General features: G+C 39.5%; 1 protein-coding gene across 1 annotated transcript in view; it reads right to left on the reverse strand.

Annotated features, from left to right (window-relative positions):
- Window positions 1-929: 929 nt before the first annotated feature.
- The window catches only part of LOC137756427 (fibrous sheath-interacting protein 2-like), a 72,515-nt gene continuing 51,079 nt past the window's right edge, over window positions 930-22,365 (reverse strand). The window contains 8 exon segments of the mRNA XM_068532687.1: window positions 930-1,120; window positions 9,260-12,000; window positions 12,002-12,753; window positions 12,755-13,640; window positions 13,642-14,726; window positions 14,728-17,737; window positions 17,739-18,276; window positions 18,279-18,331. Of these exon segments, the coding sequence (XP_068388788.1) occupies window positions 930-1,120; window positions 9,260-12,000; window positions 12,002-12,753; window positions 12,755-13,640; window positions 13,642-14,726; window positions 14,728-17,737; window positions 17,739-18,276; window positions 18,279-18,331 (9,256 nt within the window).

Consider the following 22,365-nt stretch of genomic DNA (forward strand, 5'->3'; position numbering starts at 1 on the left):
AATGAAGGAAGTTGTGTAGGAAAAGTTCTACACTGCTGTGGAGTTCTAAGAATATTTCAGCAAGACCAGTGGTGAGCCCTTGAGCCAAAGACACCTGTCAGAGGAGTCCCGCTAGATGAGCCTTGGTAAGCAGGAATCCTTGCTGTTGGGCCTCCATCAGCCATTGTGGCCCCTCGTCTTATGTGTCCATCATGCCAGTTGTGTGGTAACTGATGAAGGCCCCTGCACCTGGCTGAGTCATTGTATCTGCTTGGTGGTTCAGTGCCTCTTCTGTGATAGATGTTTTCTGATGGGTGTTAACATGTGATGCAGAAATCTTCACACTTTGCCTGAGGAACCTCCCTCAATCCCCTGTTTCTCCACTCTTGTCTTTTTCAGCTTGTAGATCTTGAGTGATACCCTTGTTGGCTCTCTGTATTGCTTCTAGGGACACCATGGTCCATTCGTGCCATCTCCACGAGTCCCTTTGGGTAAAGCCCCCTTGGCTGCCCTTCAGACCGTGTGGTTCATTTTGGTATTTGTGGCCTCCTGGCTTCTGGTGGATAAGCACCTCTACCTGGGTGCCTTACTCTGGGGCTGCAGCTCTGTGATGGTCTCTTACTGCCATCCCTGGCCTGCAGAGGAGGCCACCTCTGAACCTAGTGATGCTGGTGCCCCTTTCACCAGTGTGTTCCTGATGGCCTCGGTGAATGGGATGTCTTCTGGGCCCCCCTGTGGAACACTACCCTCTGGTGAGGTTTTTGACCTCATGTAATCTCTCCACTCCAGCATACCTCCCCACCTAGGCCTTTTCATTCCTTCTTTGGTCCCTTGCCAGGACAGCTCAGGTGTTTCTACTTTGCTTAGTGGTGGCCAGCACTTTCTCCAGTCCTCTAAGAGCCACCTTAGTAGAGACTGCTCACCCCCAGCAGTCCTTGCCAGGGAGGGGGTTAAATCCTGTATACTGAGAAAGTGCTCCCAAGTCTGAATTCTTGCTTTTCTGGCCTTCTTGATACAGCACCCTTGAAAGGCAAACCCAGTGTTTCCTTGGTTCCTGTCAGTACCTGCCAGTTAATTCTTGCAGCTTTTTGGTGTATACTCTCTCCTTTATTAGGCCCGGTACTTCCCCAGCCAGGTAAAGCTGGAATTTAATCCTAGTTATCAGTTTGATAACCAGGAGAGAGGCTGGACACAGCTCCTTGGGGGAGGGGGTGGGACCGATTGCCTGGTGGGGGGAGCAGCTGCTGTAGCATCTTCCAGCATGGGGTATGCTAGCTCTTATTTGGGAAGAGTGGTTCCCTCTGCAAACTGAGGGTTGGGTGGGGGTGTCTGCAGAGCCAACACTTTCAGGGATGTCTGGCCAGATGTTCCTACCCCGTGCTTCAGGGCCTCAGGGTTTAACAACCACATGAAGTCATGTGGCCCTGACTGCAGCAAAGCAGACCTGCCACATGTTAAATATTGAGTATTTAATCTCCCTGGAGTTCTGCAACTCTTATGGCCTCTTTGTTGCTCTGCTGTGTCCACTCCTCCACTGCAGGAACTAAGGACCTTTTTGGAAGCTCCACAGAGGCCCTCTGGCTCTCACACTTAGCCTTTAGCTACTTACTAACTCTCATCCATTTCTCACTACCCTGCTGCAGGGCATCAGTACAACTTAACACTGTCCAGCCATTTCCACTGTTTCTGTAGGCCTTATTCCTACCCTATTTTCTTTTTTTTTTGGTTTATTTTATTTTATTATTATTATTTTTTAACATCTTTATTGGAGTATAATTGCTTTACAATGGTGTGTTAGTTTCTGCTTTATAACAAAGTGAATCAGTTATACGTATACATATGTTCCCATATCTCTTCCCTCTTGCATCTCCCTCCCTCCCACCCTCCCTATCCCACCCCTCTAGGTGGTCACAAAGCACCGAGCCGATCTCTCTGTGCTATGCGGCTGCTTCCCACTAGCTATCTGTTTTACGTTTGGTAGTGTATATATGTCCATGCCACTCTCTCACTTTGTCCCAGCTTACTCTTCCCCCTCCCCATATCCTCAAGTCCATTGTCTAGTAGGTCTGCGTCTTTATTCCCGTCTTGCCCCTAGGTTCTTCATGACCATTTTTTTTTTTTAGATTCCATATATATGGGTTAGTATACAGTATTTGTTTTTCTCTTTCTGACTTACTTCACTCTGTATGACAGACTCTAGGTCCATCCTCCTCACTACAAATAACTCAATTTCGTTTCTTTTTATGGCTGAGTAATATTCCATTGTATATATGTGCCACATCTTCTTTATCCATTCATCTGTTGATGGACACTTAGGTTGCTTTCATGTCCTGGCTATTGTAAATAGAGCTGCAAAGAACATTGTGGTACGTGACTCTTTTTGAATTATGGTTTTCTCAGGGTATATGCCCAGTAGTGGGACTGCTGGGTCATATGGTAGTTCTATTTTTAGTTTTTTAAGGAACCTCCATACTGCTCTCCATAGTGGCTGAATGAATTTACATTCCCACCAACAGTGCAAGAGGGTTCCCTTTCCTCCACACCCTCTCCAGCATTTATTGTTTGCAGATTTTTGGATGATGGCCATTCTGACCGCTGTGAGATGATATCTCATTGTAGTTTTGATTTGCATTTCTGTAATGATTAATGATATTGAGCATTCTTTCATGTGTTTGTTGGCAATCTGTATATCTTCTTTGGAGAAATGTCTGTTTAGGTCTTCTGCCCATTTTTGGATTGGGTTGTTTGTTTTTTTGATATTGAGCTGCAAGCGCATACATTCTTAATGTATTTTGGCCAGCAGGCTTTGAACAGCTATGGTAGGTGCCTTTCCTACCACTCTGCTGCTCACCTTTTGACATTTAGTTCATTAGACAAAAGAGCATTTTAAAAAATGAGGACTGACTTTATTTGAAGCTACAAATGCAGCCATTGAAACAGACCCAAGCAGTGACATCAGGGCATAGTAGCTGTCAGATAGCATGTGCGCATTCTCTCTCTCCTTCCATTCTCACCTCCCTCTCTCTCTTCCTCTCTCTGTTTTCTGCCTTTTTGAGGGAGGATGTTCAATTAGACTTCTTTCTAAAGTCATCTGATAATACACTTGTTATCCATAGACTATCTTGAGGAGGGTACTCGGTCCATTGGTAATAGAAATTGCTTCTGGAGAGGAGAACTAGGTAGCAGCTGGGAGAGGAGAGGGAAAGAGCCTTACTTTGCACTGTACCTTTTGTAAGTTTTTTTTTTTTCCACACACACGCACTGTATTTTATTTTTACAAGAGATAAATAGACTGACACCAAGCATTGTACATGGATGACCACAACAAAAGCAACAATGATTGCAATTACCAAACATGAAACCCACTGATACTATGTCATAATATTGACATTCAGTCCAGTAATCCTCCACTGTAACAGCTCCTTTACTTTGCAGTGAAAATTGATTAGTATATTCTTTGCCTCTGAGACCTTGTGAGATTTTTTTTTAATTCAGATAGAAAGTCACAAAAATTATACTCATCCTCATCAGTTCACTCAGTCCCATGTAATTAATTTTTTTTTTCATCTTGATCTTTTGTTAGCACTTTTATGAGTTCATCAGTTTTTCATTAGAGTTCTGAAAATGCTTATTCATTCAGTTCAGCAGTACAGTCAGTTACCAGAAACCTGTACTTGTCAGAGTCTTTTCCATGAATTTCTTGAAGATGAAACCCTTTTATAGGAACATATTTGCAAAAGCATCAGAGTACACCCAGAACTGTCTGTAAATGACAAAAGACATAAAAATGACCACAGTTAAAGATTTGATGAAAGTTCATAATAATGCAGTTGACAAGAAAATTAGTTATTTCTTTTTTTTTTTTTTAAACATCTTTATTGAAGTATAATTGCCTTACAATAGTGTGTTAGCTTCTGCTTTATAACAAAGTGAATCAGCTATACATATACATATGTCCCCATATCTCTTCCCTCTTGCATCTCCCTCCCTCCCACCCTCCCTATCCCACCCCTCTAGGTGGTCACAAAGCACCGAGCCGATCTCCCTGTGCTATGCGGCTGCTTCCCACTAGCTATCTATTTTACATTTGGTAGTGTATATATGTCCATGACACTCTCTTACCCTGTCACATCTCACCCCACCCCCTCCCCATATCCTCAAGTCCATTCTCTAGTAGGTCTGTGTCTTTATTTCCGTCTTGCCACTAGGTTCTTCATGGCCTTTTTTTTTTTTTCCCTTAGATTCCGTATATATGTGTTAGCATACTGTATTTGTTTTTCTCTTTCTGACTTACTTCACTCTGTATGACAGACTCTAACTCCATCCACCTCATTACAAATACCTCCATTTCATTTCTTTTTATGGCTGAGTAATATTCCATTGTATATATGTGCCACATCTTCTTTATCCATTCATCTGTCGATGGACATTTAGGTTGCTTCCATGTCCTGGCTATTGTAAATAGAGCTGCACTGAACATTTTGGTACATGACTCTTTTTGACCTATGGTTTTCTCAGGGTATATGCCCAGTAGTGGGATTGCTGGGTCGTATGGTAGTTCTATTTGTAGTTTTTTAAGGAACCTCCATACTGTTCTCCATAGTGGCTGTATCAATTTACATTCCCACCAACAGTGCAAGAGTGTTCCCTTTCCTCCACACCCTCTCCAGCATTTATTGTTTCTAGATTTTTTGATGATGGCCATTCTGACCGGTGTGAGATGATATCTCATTGTAGTTTTGATTTGCATTTCTCTAATGATTAATGATGTTGAGCATTCTTTCATGTGTCTGTAGGCCATCTGTATGTCTTCTTTGGAGAAATGTCTATTTAGGTCTTCTGCCCATTTTTGGATTGGGGTGTTTGTTTCTTTAATATTGAGCTGAATGAGCTGTTTATATATTTTGGAGATTAATCCTTTGTCCGTTGATTCGTTTGCAAATATTTTCTCCCATTCTGAGGGTTGTCTTTTCGTCTTGTTTATGGTTTCCTTTGCTGTGCAAAAGCTTTGAAGTTTCATTAGGTCCCATTTGTTTATTTTTGTTTTTATTTCCATTACTCTAGGAGGTGGATCAAAAGGATCTTGCTGTGATTTATGTCAAAGAGTGTTCTTCCTATGTTTCCCTCTATGAGTTTTATAGTGTCCAGTCTTATATTTAGGTCTCTAATCCATTTTGAGTTTATTTTTGTGTATGGTGTTAGGGAGTATTCTAATTTCATTCTTTTACATATAGCTGTCCAGTTTTCCTAGCACCACTTATTGAAGAGACTGTCTTTTCTCCATTGTATATCTTTGCCTCCTTTCTCATAGATTACTTGACCATAGGTGCGTGGGTTAATCTCTGGGCTTTCTATCTTGTTCCATTGATCTATGTTTCTGTTTTTGTGCCAGTACCATATTGTCTTGATTACTGTAGCTTTGTAGTATAGTCTGAAGTCAGGGAGTCTGATTCCTCCAGCTCCATTTTTTTCCCTCAAGACTGCTTTGGCTATTCGGGATCTTTTGTGTCTCCATACAAATTTTAAGATGATTTGTTCTAGCTCCGTAAAAAATGCCACTGGTAATTTGATAGGGATTGCATTGAATCTGTAGATTGCTTTGGGTAGTATAGTCATTTTCACAATGTTGATTCTTCCAATCGAAGAACATGGTATATCTCTCCATCTGTTGGTATCATCTTCAATTTCTTTCATCAGTGTCTTATAGTTTTCTGCATACAGGTCTTTTGTCTCCCTAGGTAGGTTTATTCCTAGGTATTTTATTCTTTTTGTTGCAATGGTAAATGGGAGTGTTTCCATAATTTTTCTTTCAGATTTTTCATCATTAGTGTATAGGAATGCAAGAGAGTTCTGTGCATTAATTTTGTATCCTGCAACTTTACCATATTCATTAATTAGCTCTAGCAGTTTTCTGGTGGCAGTTTTAGGATTCTCTATGTATAGTATCATGTCATCCGCAAACAGTGACAGTTTTACTTCTTCTTTTCCAATTTGTATTCCTTTTATTTCTTTTTCTTCTCTGATTGCCGTGGCTAGGACTTCCAGAACTATGTTGAATAATAGTGGTGAGAGTGGACATCCTTGTCTCGTTCCTGATCTTAGAGGAAAGGCTTTCAGTTTTTCCCCATTGAGAATGATGTTTGCTGTGGGTTTGTCGTATATGGCCTTTATTATGTTGAGGTAGGTTCCCTCTATGCCCACTTTCTGGAGAGTTTTTATCATAAATGGGTGTTGAATTTTGTCAAAAGCTTTTTCTGCATCTATTGAGATGATCATATGGTTTTTATTCTTCAGTTTGCTAATATGGTGTATCACATTGATTGATTTGCGTATATTAAAGAATCCTTGCATCCCTGGGATAAATCCCACTTGATCGTGGTGTATGATCCTTCCAATGTGTTGTTGGATTCTGTTTGCTAGTATTTTGTTGAGGATTTTTGCATCTATATTCATCAGTGATATTGGTCTGTAAATTTCTTTTTTTGTAGTGTCTTTGTCTGGTTTTGGTATCAGGGTGATGGTGGCCTCATAGAATGAGTTTGGGAGTGTTCCTTCCTCTGCAATTTTTTGGAAGAGTTTGAGAAGGATAGGTGTTAGCTCTTCTCTAAATGTTTGATAGAATTCACCTGTGAAGCCATCTGGTCCTGGACTTTTGTTTGTTGGAAGATTTTTAATCACAGTTTCAATTTCATTACTTGTGATTGGTCTGTTCATATTTTCTGTTTCTTGCTGGTTCAGTCTTGGAAGGTTATACCTTTCTAAAAATTTGTCCATTTCTTCCAGGTTGTCCATTTTATTGGCATAAAGTTGCTTGTAGTAGTCTCTTAGGATGCTTTGTATTTCTGTGGTGTCTGTTGTAACTTCTCCTTTTTCATTTCTGATTGTATTGATTTGAGTCCTCTCCCTCTTTTTCTTGATGAGTCTGGCTAATGGTTTATCAATTTTATTTATCTTCTCAAAGAACCAACTTTTAGTTTTATTGATCTTTGCTATTGTTTTCTTTGTTTCTATTTCATTTATTTCTGCTCTGATCTTTATGATTTCTTTCCTTCTGCTAACTTTGGGTTTTGTTTGTTCTTCTTTCTCTAGTTTCTTTAGGTGTAAGGTTAGATTGTTTACTTGAGATGTTTCTTGTTTCTTTAGGTAGGCTTGTATAGCTATAAACTTCCCTCTTAGAACTGCTTTTGCTGCATCCCATAGGTTTTGGGTCGTCGTGTTTTCATTGTCATTTGTCTCTAGGTATTTTTTGATTTCCTCTTTGATTTCTTCAGTGATCTCTTGAACGGTATTTAGTAACGTATTGTTTAGCCTCCATGTGTTTGTCTTTTTTACGTTTTTTTCCCTGTAATTCATTTCTAATCTCATAGCGTTGTGGTCAGAAAAGATGCTTGATATGATTTCAATTTTCTTAAATTTACTGAGGCTTGATTTGTGACCCAAGATGTGATCTATCCTGGAGAATGTTCCGTGCGCACTTGAGAAGAACGTGTAATCTGCTGTTTTTGGATGGAATGTCCTATATATATCAATTAAATCTATCTGGTCTATTGTGTCATTTAAAGCTTCTGTTTCCTTATTTATTTTCATTTTGGATGATCTGTCCATTGGTGTAAGTGAGGTGTTAAAAGTCCCCCACTATGATTGTGTTACTGTCAATTTCCTCTTTTATAGCTGTTAGCAGTTGCCTTATGTATTGAGGTGCTCCTATGTTGGGTGCATATATATTTATAATTGTTATATCTTCTTCTTGGATTGATCCCTTGATCATTATATAGTGTCCTTCCTTGTCTCTTGTAACATTCTTTATTTTAATGTCTATTTTATCTGATATGAGTATTGCTACTCCAGCTTTCTTTTGATTTCCATTTGCATGGAATATCTTTTTCCATCCCCTCACTTTCAGTCTGTATGTGTCCCTAGGTCTAAAGTGGGTCTCTTGTAGACAGCATATATATGGGTCTTGTTTTTGTATCCATTCAGCCAGTCTATGTCTTTTGGTTGGGACATTTAATCCATTCACGTTTAAGGTAATTATCGATATGTATGTTCCTGTGACCATTTTCTTAATTGTTTTGGGTTTGTTTTTGTAGGTCCTTTTCTTCTCTTGTGTTTCCCACTTAGAGAAGTTCCTTTAGCATTTGTTGTAGAGCTGGTTTGGTGGTGCTGAATTCTCTTAGCTTCTGCTTGTCTGTAAAGCTTTTGATTTCTCCATCAAATCTGAATGAGATCCTTGCCAGGTAGCATAATCTTGGTTGTAGCTTCTTACCTTTCATCACTTTAAATATATCTTCCCAGTCCCTTCTGGCTTGTAGAGTTTCTGCTGAGAAATCAGCTGTTAACCTTATGGGAATTCCCTTGTATGTTATTTGTCGTTTTTCCCTTGCTGCTTTCAATAATTTTTCTTTGTCTTTAATTTTTGCCACTTTGATTACTATGTGTCTCGGCGTGTTTCTCCTTGGGTTTATCCTGCCTGGGACTCTCTGCACTTCCTGGACTTGGGTGGCTATTTCCTTTCCCATGTTAGGGAAGTTTTCGACTATAATCTCTTCAAATATTTTCTCTGGTCCTTTCTCTCTCTCTTCTCCTTCTGGGACCCCTATAATGCGAATGTTGTTGCGTTTAATGTTGTCCCAGTGGTCTCTTAGGCTGTCTTCATTTCTTTTCATTCTTTTTTCTTTAGTCTGTTCCGCAGCAGTGAATTCCACCATTCTGTCTTCCAGGTCACTTATCGGTTCTTCTGCCTCAGTTATTCTGCTATTGATTCCTTCTAGTGTAGTTTTCATTTCAGTTATTGTATTGGTCATCTCTGTTTGTTTGTTCTTTAATTCTTCTAGGTCTTTGTTAATCATTTCTTGCATCTTCTCAATCTTTGCCTCCATTCTTATTCCGAGGTCCTGGATCATCTTCACTATCATTATTCTGAATTCTTTTTCTGGAAGGTTGCCTAGCTCCACTTCATTTAGTTGTTTTTCTGGGGTTTTATCTTGTTCCTTCATCTGGTACATAGCCCTCTGCCTTTTCATCTTGTCTTTCTTTCTGTAACTGTGTTTTTTGGTCCACAGGCTGCAGGATTGTGGTTTTTCTTGCTTCTGCTGTCTGCCCTCTGGTGGTTGAGGCTATCTAAGAGGCTTGATTGGAGGCTCTGTTGGTGAGTAGAGCTGACTGTTGCTGTGGCGGTCAGAGCTCAGTAAAACTTTAATCCACTTGACTGTTGATGGGTGGGGCTGGGTTCCCTCCCTGTTGGTTGTTTTGCCTGAGGCAACCCAACACTGGAGCCTACCTGGGCTCTTTGGTGGGGTTAATGGCAGACTCTGGGAGGGCCTTAAACCTTGATCTAACCCTTTTTGCTCTAGCTCAGGTTCCATTTTGACAGCATGCTCATGCGCCTTTTCAACAATTCGACCAACATCCAGATCGCCAAAGAGATTAGCATGTGAATCTTCTGGGCTAATTGTTTCTATTGGACAATTGGAAACTTTCCTGATTATTAAAGAAGCCACCTCTTTAGGAAAGATGTGGTTTGTACCTTTCATGTCATGATAAAGTTCTTCATGTGTTCCAGATTGTTGTAGTACATGATTATAAACAGAATCGACCATCTGAGAAATAATTTCTATAGTTTCTGGATTTAAAAATTTTTCTTCAGGATTAGCAGCTACAATACTAATGTTTTTTCTGGAAATTTCAGTTGTCACGGATTTTGTCAATTGAGATGCAATTTTATTTAACTCAGGCTTTGATAAGTTTTTAAGATCTTTGCTTGAGGCACTTGGCAACTTTACAAGTTTAGCCAAGAACAAGGCAAGTGTTTCCTCTAAAAACCTGGCATCTAATACAGCCTCTTTTTTGGATGAAGGTTTTTTCTTTGACTTAAGATCATCAATAATCTTAACCACCTTTTCCATAATTTTGACAGCTTCCAAAGCTAACTCTGAACTTGATGTTTCTTCCTCTACTTGAGGATGAAATTCTGAATTGGAAATTTCCTTCACCATTAAAAATCCTATTATATCAGAGAGGACATTGCTCTTACCCATTAAATCTTTATACACTGAAATATGGGAGCCAGAGTGCTTTAAAACAGTGTTATAAACAGAAGTAACTACTTTTTCAATAGTCGCACTGTCTGCTAAAGATACAGTGGATGATTCTTTGACCTCTGGTACTACTGTAATCTGACTTTTAGAGATATATTCTTGGAATGAATTTAAGATTTTTGAGCTTATTTTTTGCATTTCAGCATTTAGAGAATTGTTTTGTTCCTTATCCGCTTTTGGAAACTTAAATAGAAGCTTTGACAAAAAATTTATAGCAATTTCTTCTGTTATGTTAAAAGGCAGTTTGTAAGCCTGTGATGGCTGAGGCTAGGGAATTTCAGTGGTTTGGATAACATCTTTAAGGATATTTTCAACAACACTGTCAACTTCTGTACACTGAAGTGGCGTTAGTTCTCCAGAAAAATAGTTCTGTAACTGATTTCTGGTCACTTCTTGTACAACTAAATTAACTATGCCTTCTGAAAGGATTTTGCAACCACTGCTGACACACTTCTGTATGCTCTCTTGAGATCCAAATTGTTGCAAAAGGTTATTATAAATAGTCTGAACCACTAATTGAATAATTTCATCATCATTAGGATGTAAAGATTCTACATACTGTATAATCATATCTTCATCTTTGGAGATCTCTGTTATAACTATACTTGCTAATTTCATTTGAAGGAAATCCAATTCTGTGTACAAATTATCCTCAGATATTTCTGTTTTAGCGTTGGCTACTGCTGAGAAAATTTTTGATAGAAGAGAAGAAATTATCCTTTCTAAAAATTCATAAAGCAGCATTATGGTATATGGCGATGATGTCTAACATTCTTTGCAAGCTGTTTGGGCCACCTTATGGACCTTTATCATAACCTCCTTAGATTCTAGAAGCAAACATACTGAATCTGGAGTCTCATCATAAAGTAGCAAGTTTAGCTGATGCTGAAAAATTTCTTCTATTACTGCATTAGCTAGCCTTCTTGCTAATTTTTCAACATTACTCTTTATGTCCTCGCAAATGGAGTCTTGAGATCTATATTCCTGCAAAATATTGCATATAGAGGGGTGAACAATCTTATTGACCAACATTTTATTGATTGATGGTATTTTAGCCATAAAAGGTGCCTGATCTGAAGAAGGTATTTTAGTTGCAGGTGCCGTGTTATGCATGGGTGGTATATTATCCATAATTATCATTTTCTTGGGAGGTCTTTTTTCCACAGACAGTTCTTTTTGCCTGAGAGGTACTTTATGAACTGATGAAATGTTATCTTCAGATGGTAGGAACCTACTTCCTTGATCTGGGTTTAATACTTTAATTTGAGCATCTGAAAACTCCTTTAACAGGGAATCAATCAGTTTCATAGCCGTGTCATAGAGCTCAGCTTGATTTACACCTTTGCTTACATTTTGACATGCATCATCTGTATCCGATGAGGAAGAAAAAATCAATTTGTTAACTATTTCAGAGATAACATCTTCTAAAAAGTTAGCAGGGAAAATCCCGGGTTTATTTTCTGGTGGGTTCTGAGGATTGTCCCATTTACTAGGTGTACTTTTAATCTCTTTATCTTTACTTTTCTCATTCTCTTCCTCTTTTGCAGGAACATTCTGTTTAGCTGAATTCATTGAAGCAGGTTGTGCAAAATCCTTGCCATCCGCTTGAGTTACATATGCTGCTTTATCACCTAGAGGATTTGGGGATTTTGAGTCATCCACTGGTCCTTGGAAAGAAGATATTTCTAAAACATTTCTGTAAATGATTCCAGTGACATTTTGGGCATGTTTAGAATGCAAGATCTGTTTGTCATCTGTAACTGCGTAAGCTGGGGAATCTCTTCTCTTCTTTTGGATCTCTCTATATCTCACCTTGAATTTCAGAGATGGTAATTCAAAAGGTCTATCCCCTTTTCCTAATGAAATTTCTTTTTTCCTGTCACTCTTCTTTTTACCATCTATTTTAAAATCTGGTTCCAGGACAACGTTGTTTTTTTGTATCATCGATAGCTGGTGAAAGATTTTGGTACACCTCATCACCTTGCCCTTTCTCATCTCTTCTAGCCAAACGGTCTTTCTTCTTGATTTCATTCTTTGTAAGTGCTGTACCCAAATCTGGCTCCTGAGTATCTTTACTTTTCACACTGGTTGTTGTTGAAGTGAGTTTTGATACCTTCTCATTATCTTTTCCAGTTGAACTTTCCTTTTTCTTTTCATCCTCTTTCTTTTTCTTTGGCACACCTCCAACTGACCCTGATGCTAGGGTAGTTACTTCGCTCTTCATAATGCTATGTATATTGGTACATACTGGCTTCTGGATGCTGCCTGTTTTCATTGGTGTCTTCTCCTTTTTGAAGTTCTCTTTTCCATTAAGTGCTCTTCCATCTATTTCCAAAGTGTCCATTTTGTCTTTCAGGTCTGAGGTTAGAGGAATAAGTGTAGATAATTGTTCTAGTGAAGAAACTGGGTTCTCCTTCAAGCTTCTGTTTATCTTTGTAAAGGTTTTATATGGTAGGTGTTGAACTCTTTGGATGATGCTATCCACATCTAGAAATGAAAAGAAGGTGGAAGACCAGCTTCCCGAAAAAAGTGGTTGAATCTGGAAAGCAGAGATTGCCTTCTTGGCCAAAACAGCAATCATCTCTATAACAATGTTACTTCTATCATGTTTCTGAACATTTTTAGATCCATATATGTCTATGACCTCATCATACACAGAATCAGATACTTTATCGACTTGTCTCTTTATCTATCGGTGGAAATGAAAACATTTTTTCAGCATTTGCTAGAACTTTAATTTCACTTTTCCTAAATTTCCCTATCAGGGCATTTGCAAATTTTATAGCTAGGCCCATGATATCTCTTTCTGATATCTCTTCGTCCTTAGGATTTTCAGCAATACTTGGTAGAGTATAAAATTTGCGAACAAGGTCAATTACAACATCTTCCAAACATGCAGCAGAGTATACAGAAACCTGTGGGAAGGACTGTATTTTTTCTTTCATGGGATTCAAGAGTTCAGTGACATGGTCATTTTGGGGTAAGTCACTGGGAAATGATTCTTCCTCACATAAATATGGGTGCAGATGGTGGTCCACAATTACCTTCATAATGAAACCAGCTATTCTCCCGAGGAATGAGCCTCCTCTTTTGCATGTATCTCTCTGTACTTCATCTTCAAACTTAATTTTTTAAGTAATATTGTTACATATGGAGTCAACGAAGTTATCGATTGCCCCTAATTGCCAACTCTCCACGTGCTCCTCTGCCTTGGCAAGTCTAATCTCATGTTCAGAAATTTCTGTTATGATATCATCAGTTAGTTTTGAAGCACTATTCACAAACTCATAATCTGGTGGCACCTCTTCCTCATTTGGTTCTGTTTCAGTCTCAGATGAAGGGAACATATGTGCTAGAAGCTTGTAAATCGTATCTTCTAAAAGGGAACGAGGCAATACAGTGATGCATGATGGCAAGTCATGGCTATCGTTGATGGTGTCAAGTACATTTCTGATGATGTTCTCCTCTTGGAGGGAGGAATAGGAAGAAGTTGCTAATTCTCCTGTAACTAATGACTCCACCTGATAATCATAAATTTCTCCTAACAGTAAACAATACATTTTTCCCCAAATTGACAGCATCATTTTGTATAGCTCTATAAACATGAACCAGAGATCGATAATCATCTAATATTTTTTCATAAATAATGTTGACAGTTTTTTTAACCATTTCTTTATATCCTTCTGAAAAATACAGATTTTCATCCAAGTGATCTGCAACTAAAATTTGTGATGTGGTGAACTCCAGCACAATTGATTTTACTAATCTTGTAACAATATCAGTAACATTGGCGTTTGCTTTACATGGGTTTTCGGCAGCCAGGACATTATGTGAGAATACATAAAGGATTTTGCATAAAAGCTCAGAAATTACTTCCTCCAAAAAGACGGCCGAATTCACAATGAAAGATAATTCTCTTTGTTTAGGATCTATTGCGCTCTGTTGATAAGTTTGATCCACTGTACCTGAAGGAAGAGTTTTATCTCCAGATAAGAATGACTCAAGATGATGGTTAAATATTTCCCTTATTATATAACTCGCTATTTTTGTAACAGGTATATTACTTATGCCTTTTTTATCTTTTCAAAGAGACTGGTATAGATTTGAATGAGAAATGTCATTATAAATGGCATCAACCATAGCCTGGATATCTTTTTCTGAAATCACATTTTGTTTTTCACTTCCATCTTTAATAATGCATATTGCATGTTTAGAAATTATTGACATGATTTCATCGATCAGTCTCACAACTGTGTCACTGAAGTGTGACTGCGAAAGGTATGGGTCTTCTGCACTGCAGTTCAATGGACATATCTGAGATAAAACCCGAGTGACTATTTTTTCCAAATGTGTATATGATAATATGGTGGTATATATTGTACAAGTCTGTCTTCAGAGTCTTGATTTACTGATCGCATAATGAACTCTCTTTATCAAAACATCAGCATTGAGTTTTGAATATGATTTAAAAGGCAGTTTTGCTATGAAATATGGAGGAATTCGGAAATCAAGAACTTCAGCCAGGATAATTTTAGTTACCCTCTCAGCCAGTGTCTTGGTGTCACTGAGAAGGTCTTTATTAGGTTCCAGTTCACATTCTTGTAAAACTTTGCTATATGCCGTGTCAATAATTTTTATCACTATGTCTCTTATCTACTAGGAGCAAGCACAGTTGTTCCTTAGCATTTTCTAGGATGCTAACTTGAACTTTTGAGAATTCTTCCGTTATCAAATATATGAGTTTTTCAGCTGTTTCCAACAGTTCTTTTTCTGAATCTCTTAGTGATTTTGTTTGCACAATACCTAATACCCTGTGGAATATTTTGCTTAAAACCCCAGAGATCACATCTTCCAAAAAAGCTGAGGAGTAAACACTGGCAAAAAAACATTGCCTTCTTCTCATACTATCAAAGTATGCATATGATGAGGGAAATGACAACTTCCCATACACAAATGGATGAAGATGTTGTTGACAGACATTTTTAATGATAAAACCTGCTATTCTATCGATAAGAACATTGTCACTACTTGTGTTATCGTGCTCAACTGCTTCTTGAGACCCAGAGTTTTGCAAGATATTTCTGAATGTGGAATCAACGAGACGCTGAGCAGCATCCTCTGAATAAACAGATTCGGTTTCATCTTCATCTTTTGAAAATCGAATTTCATGTTGGGAAATTTTCATCCTAATATCACTGATTAACTTTGAAGAGATTTCACTGCGATTAATTCCTGATCTATCTTTTGGAGTTTCACTGTATAGAACCATGTTAGATGAAGAAGGAAAGATTCTAGATAATAATACTCTGATTATGTCTTCTAAAAATGTGTATGGCTGCAAGATGTTATATGGAGATAAATGCTGGCTTGGCTGGGTAGGTTCAGTGATGCCACAAAAGATGTTCTGAATAATGTTTTCTGCTGTTAAAGTAGCATAGGAAGAAGCCGACAAATCCCCAGAAAACAGTGGGTGAAAAAGATAATCAGAAATGGCTGCTATGATTAAATTGGTAATGTTTTCCACAAAAATATCACTGTCTTTGAGTTCTTTATTATCAGCCTCAGGGGCCAGCCCATGCTGTTTGAGAACATTTTCATAAACTGAATTGACAAGTTCATCCACAGTGTCTGTATCTACAGTGGGGAATGGCTGCTCTTGGTCATCATGAAGAATGAAGATTTTAGCTTTGTTAAAATGGTTGTTTATTGAGTTTACTATTTTTTGGGTCACTTTATCCAAATCACACTCAGTGTTATATTTTGGATCAAAGAGCTTTGAAAATAGTCTGGCAACAATTTCTTCTACAAATGCATTAGGATAAAAGTCCATACCTAGTGATGATGGCTTCTGGGGTCTGTGTGACCCTGTGACTTCACTGAGAACCTCTTTAACCATATTTGATATTTCATCCAATGGAGTCGTTGAATGAGGTAAGCCCTCTTCACACAAAAAGGGTTGAAGATGATTTTCAATAATCTCTTGAATAATAAGACTGGCCATTCGGTCAACCATTATTGGGCTTTGGCTTTCTATACTTTTCTGTATTGCCGCAAGCAAGCCAGACATCTGCAAAATATTATTATAAACAGACTCCACCATATTTTGAAGGTTTTTTTCTGTATATAGATACTGACAATCATATTTATTGAGCCAAATCTTATGCTTTGAAATGGCTAACAAAACCTTATTTATTATATAGGTGGCCATCTCATTAAAATCCGAAGTCATTAAGTATTTCTTTCCCAAGCATGAAGCGTCGCTGGGTGGAGGAATGAGCTGAGATAATAGTCTTCTGATGACATCTTCTAAAAATGCGTGTGTTAGGATGGTAGTATAGCCTGTTGAATGTTGACCTTGGTAATTAAGTTCACTCAGGTTGTTCTGAAGTTTCTGTAGTATATTTTCAGCTTTGAGAGGGTAATATGAATTAGGCATGAGCTTTCCAACAGAGCACAATGGGAGTTGGTAGTCTATACTCTCTTTCAATATGCCATTAGTTACCTGTTCTGCTATTGACGTGGCAGCATGTGCCAGATGATTGCCACAGGTAACTTGAAATGCATAGTGCCACAATACATCATTATAAGCAGAGTCAACAATCTTACTAACAGTTTCTTTATAGATTGGTGGAAAACATATCCTTTCTTCAACAGTGACTTGAGCATTATTAAACTAATTCACCACAGAGTTGACATCTAATGTATTCATCTCGTTGAGCTGGGCTTCAGTGATATTTACATTTTTGCCCTGCACTGAGGTGGTGAGATTAAGAAAAATGTCTGCGATTATTTCCTCCAGAAATGTGGCAGAGTACACTCCTGTGTTCATGCCTCCTGGATATCACATGTTAAGAAAGGCTGTTGCATTCAATTCCTTTTTACCTGGTCTTCGAAGAGGAGGTAGAGAAGGGAATTTTCCTGAAAATTGCTTACGAAATGGGGTTTGCATTTTGGAATGAATCACCCTACGATTATTCAATGGTCCTGTCAGAGGCTTGCTGTCATAACTCATGAATCTCACAGAGTCTTTACCCTGTCTTGATTCTTTTAATTCTGGCCTTTTTGCTTTTGGGAAACTAGGAGGTCTCTCTCTTGTCCTATATGCTAAATGCTTGTTTGTAAGTGGTAGACTTCTGGGAGGTTGCTGTATACCGCATGACAATTTTTCCATTAAGGATTTTACCAAGCTATGGGAAATAATACTAAGCATAGATTCTTGATCTATTTCTGCCAGATTTTCCAAAAGGTCTGATATGTCATATCCTTCAACTGGTAAGCCATAGTCCATTGTTCCCCTGCAATAATCCTCTACATTTTGAAGTATGTTGAACAGTTGACATTCTGTTGATATTTCATCAGAAAGAGGACCATCTGTAAGGAAGTTGTTGGTTGTGCATTCTTCCAAGAGTATTCTAATAAGTTTCTCACACACAACATTCAGAAGAAAAGCTGATTTGGGGGAGAGCCCTAGGTTATTTCTAGGAATTCTATGACTTGAAGACAGGAACATTTCTCTTGCTATTTTACCAGAATCTGTATCCCAATTTGGGCATTCATCTGGCAAAAACAAATTGAAAACAATATTGAAAATTTTGTTGACTACTTCTTTGAATTCATGAGTTCTTAGGCTGCCAACCAGGATGTCTAACTTACATGCTAGAGAATTTATTTTTCTGTGCTACTTGATTAATTTGGTGAGTAGGAGCTGATTTCCTACCTCTGGCACCTATCTGTCTTTTCATAGTTTTGGTTTTGTTGCAAATGGGCAAACTATGGCTTTTAGGTGTGGACGGTGATTTGTTTCTTCCTTTGCTGTCAAGGTGATGATTTATTCCTATTTCTTTGGACAGAACATGGGTTACTCCTATTAAGAGATCCTGAAAGAGATCGCTGAAGTCAGCCACAGCTGGTTTTGGGCAATAAATATATTTTGCTTTTACAGAAACCACTTGTGTAACGTCTGCCTTTAAAATGTCACTATTTAAAAGGCTTCGAATAATGATTTCAGAAATGCTTAAAGCAAGTCCTCTGATAGAAATTGACCGACTCTCAAACACTTGGGAATGAACTAAAATAATCTTGCTAAAAGTTGCATCTTGGTTTTCCAGTGACTTCTGTATTGTTCCACCATCTTCGGTGCAATCAGAAATGCTTGAAATTATATAGGAAATAACCAATTCAGTGAGATGTTCACAAAGTTAAGTGAAGAATCACTGTTTATGCTTCTTAGAGGCTGTTTTGATTCGTATTTTTTGCTTAACAGCATGGAAATAATAGACACTTTTTCATCAAGAGGACATTGAAACAGAAAACATTGGTATTTTTAACATGCATTAAGGAAAAATGTTGACCATTCAAAATACTGGCAATATTTTACATATGAATTTCACTTTGGGTGTACCTCACTCAAGAAATAGGAAAATCTAGTCAAGAAAGGAACTGGGTTTTCTTCAAATCTCTATTTTCTACCTGTGGAATCTTTACTTCTGCTGGGAAGCCCCTTTAGAGTTTCGTTTTTTTTTTTTTCTTAAATTTATTTATTTATTTTTGGGTGTGTTGGGTCTTCGTTTCTGTGCGAGGGCTTTCTCTAGTTGCGGCGAGCGGGGGCCACTCTTCATCGCGGTGCGCGGGCCTCTCACTATCGCGGCCTCTGTTGTTGCAGAGCACAGGCTCCAGACGCGCAGGCTCAGTGGTTGTGGCTCACGGGCCTAGTTGCTCCGCGGCATGTGGGATCTTCCCAGGCCAGGGCTCGAACCCGTGTCCCCTGGATTGGCAGGCATATTCTCAACCACTGCGCCACCAGGGAAGACCCGGGAAGCCCACTTAGAATTCAAATCTCTAATTGCTGGTTTCTTCCTTGGATAGCTATGTTGCTTTAAGAAGCTGAAATCCTGGGGCAGAGAAATGATTTCTAGCTTTTAGTGTTACAAGGCCCTAGAGTGATTCCAGTGATATCTAGAGATCTCATATAATTCTTGAAAACATTTTTGGCTATTCAGCTAATTATCCCATTTGGGACTAAATAGTATATAATAAAAAGAACAGAATGAAACTGCTGTTGTTTGACATATAAAAATGGCTATTTCATATGGTTCAACCCAATATATGCATGTAAGCATTCATAGAAAGGGAGTGCAGATATCATACTTGTAAGCATGGGTTTAGAGTATTATACCTAAAAAGGATTTAGGTCAGAAAACTGGAACATGAACAGAACAAGAAGTTTAATGCCACTGTTCTTATAAACTATCATCAATAACTGTAAAGACTTTAACTGTATACCTCAAAAAGAAGTTGGATCATTACAGTCAATTAACTATGCATGAGGTCTGACTATAATGTAAGAAGTTTTTTATTAAAGAACTTTAAAAAAAAACCCTCTTGGAACTTCTGTTTGGGAATTGCCTTTAGAGCAGTTGTATGTCCCAAGCAAAACATCATTTCATAGCCATACCTCATGCCCAACCAAAATATCCCACCTTAAATTATGCCCATTTAATCTCATCTGTAGATAGGGAAAACTGAAAAACACTCCTCCATATAAAAATTATGTAAATGGGTAACATTTTTTCTTTTAGCATACTGACCATTTGAAAAACACACAAGTAAATAAACAGCCATCCCAAATCTAAGGCTATTTTCAGAGAAGCAGTGAATGTAGCTTCTTGCATGTGAGGGTTAAAAATAAAACTCTTAAAATTATCAATGACTTTTTTTCCCTAAAATGATGCCAACTCTTTATAAGTCAGTCCTCACTCACCTCTGGTTTCAAAGTTCTTGAAATGTGTGACCACAGATATAGTAACATATCTTGCTACTAGATGGATTTCATGTGGTCCCAGTTCCTGATCGGCAAAAGCAATGACCTCAGCCTCTTCGAGAGCTGCTATTTTCTCTAACTTTGGGTACTTATTTTTTCACTTTTCCAGTAAAGTGGAATCTTCTCCACTTGCCACAAAGCTTTTGTTTTCTTCTTCAATTTCATAGCTGTTTCTTTTTCCCCATATTTTAAGCAAGCTTTTCTCATCCTTTTGTTCTTCACACGTTACAGAGAAAGGCCTTTCCTTTGATACAAAAAATGGCTTCACAGGGAGGAGAGAAGATGGCGGAAGAGTAAGACGCGGAGATCACCTTCCTTCCCACAGATACAGTAGAAATACATCTACACGTGGAACTGCTCCTACAGAACACCCACTGAACGCTGGCAGAAAACGTCAGACCTCCCAAAAGGCAAGAAACTCCCCCCGTACTTGGGTAGGGCAAAAGAAAAAAGAAATAACAGAGACAAAAGAATAGGGACGGCACCTGCACCAGTGGGAGGGAGCCGTGAAGGAGGAAAGGTTTCCACACACTAGGAAGACCCTTCGTGGGCAGAGACTGCGGGTGGCAGAGGGGGGAAGCTTCGGAGCCACGGAGGAGAGCACAGCCACAGGGGTGCGGAGGGCAAAGTGGAGAGATTCCCGCATGGAGGATCAGTGCCGACCAGCACTCACCAGCCCGAGAGGCTTGTCTGCTCACCCGCCGGGGCAGGCGGGGCTGGGAGCTGAGGCTCGGGCTTCGGTCGGTCGGATCGCAGGGAGAGGACTGGGGTTGGCGGCGTGAACACAGCCTGAAGGGGTTAGCGCACCACAGCTGGCTGGGAGGGAGACCGGGAAAAAGTCTGCAGCTGCCGAAGAGGCAAGAGACTTTTTCTTGCCTCTTTGTTTCGCGGCGCGCAAGGAGAGGGGATTCAGAGTGCCGCCTAAACGAACTCCAGAGACTGGCACGAGCCGCGGCTATCAGCGCAGACCCCAGAGACAGACGTGAGACGCTGGGGCTGCTGCTGCCGCCTCCAAAAATCCTGTGTGCGAGCACAGGTCACTCTCCACACCGCCCCTCCCGGGAGCCTGTGCAGCCCGCCACTGCCAGGGTCCCGTGACCCAGGGACAACTTCCCCGGGAGAACGCACGGCGCGCCTCAGGCTGGTGCAACGTCACGCCGGCCTCTGACGCCGCAGGCTCGCCCCGCCTCCTCTGTACCCCTCCCTCCCCGTGGCCTGGGTGAGCCAGAGCCCCCGAAGCAGCTGCTCCTTTAACCCCGTCCTGTCTGGGCGGGGAACAGACACCCTCAGGCGACCTACATGCAGAGGCGGGTCCAAATCCAAAGCTGAACCCCGGGAGCTGTGCGAACAGAGAAGAAAAGGGGAAATCTCTCCCAGCAGCCTCAGAAGCAGCGGATTAAAACTCCACAAACAACTTGATGTGATGCATCTGTTGAATATCTGAATAGACTTCACTATATTATAGCCTCTTTCTTTCTTTCTTTCTTTCTTTCTTTCTTTCTTTCTTTCTTTCTTTCTTTCTTTCTTTCTTTCTTTCTTTCTTTCTTTCTTTCTTTCTTTCTTTCTTTCTTTCTTTCTTTCTTTCTTTCTTTCTTTCTTTCTTTCTTTCTTTCTTTCTTTCTTTCTTTCTTTCTTTCTTTCTTTCTTTCTTTCTTTCTTATTTTTTCTCCCTTTTACTCTGAGCTGTGTGGACGAAAGGCTCTTGGTGCTCCAGCCAGGCATCAGGGCCGTGCCTCTGAGGTGGGAGAGCCAACTTCAGGACACTGGTCCATAAGAGACCTCCCAGCTCCACGTAATACCAAACGGCAAAAATCTCTCAGAGATCTCCATCTCAACATCAAGACCCAGCATCACTCAATGACCAGCAAGCTACAGTGCTGAACACCCTATGCCAAACAACTAGCAAGACAGGAACACAGCCCCATCCATTAGCAGAGAGGCTGCCCAAAATCATAATAAGGCCACAGACACCCCAAAATACACCACCAGACGTGGACGTGCCCACCAGAAAGACAAGATCCAGCCTCATCCACCAGAACTCAGGCACTAGTTCCCTCCACCAGGAAGCCTACACAACCCACTGAACCAACCTTAGCCACTGGGGACAGATACCAAAAACAACGGGAACTACAAACCTGCAGTCTGTGAAAAGGAGACCCCAAACACAGTAAGATAAGCAAAATGAGACGACAGAAAAACACACAGCAGATGAAGGAGCAGGGTCAAAACACACCAGACTTAACAAATGAAGAGGAAATAGGTAGTCTACCTGAAAAAGAATTCAGAATAATGATAGTAAGGGTGATCCAAAATCTGGGAAATAGAATAGACAAAATGCAAGAAACATTTAACAAGGACGTAGAAGAACTAAAGAGGAACCAAGCAACGATGAAAAACACAATAAATGAAATTAAAAATACTCTAGATGGGATCAATAGCAGAATAACTGAGGCAGAAGAAAGGATAAGT

Source organism: Eschrichtius robustus, chromosome X, assembly GCF_028021215.1.
Source record: "Eschrichtius robustus isolate mEscRob2 chromosome X, mEscRob2.pri, whole genome shotgun sequence".
NCBI classification, from domain to species: Eukaryota; Metazoa; Chordata; class Mammalia; order Artiodactyla; family Eschrichtiidae; genus Eschrichtius; species Eschrichtius robustus.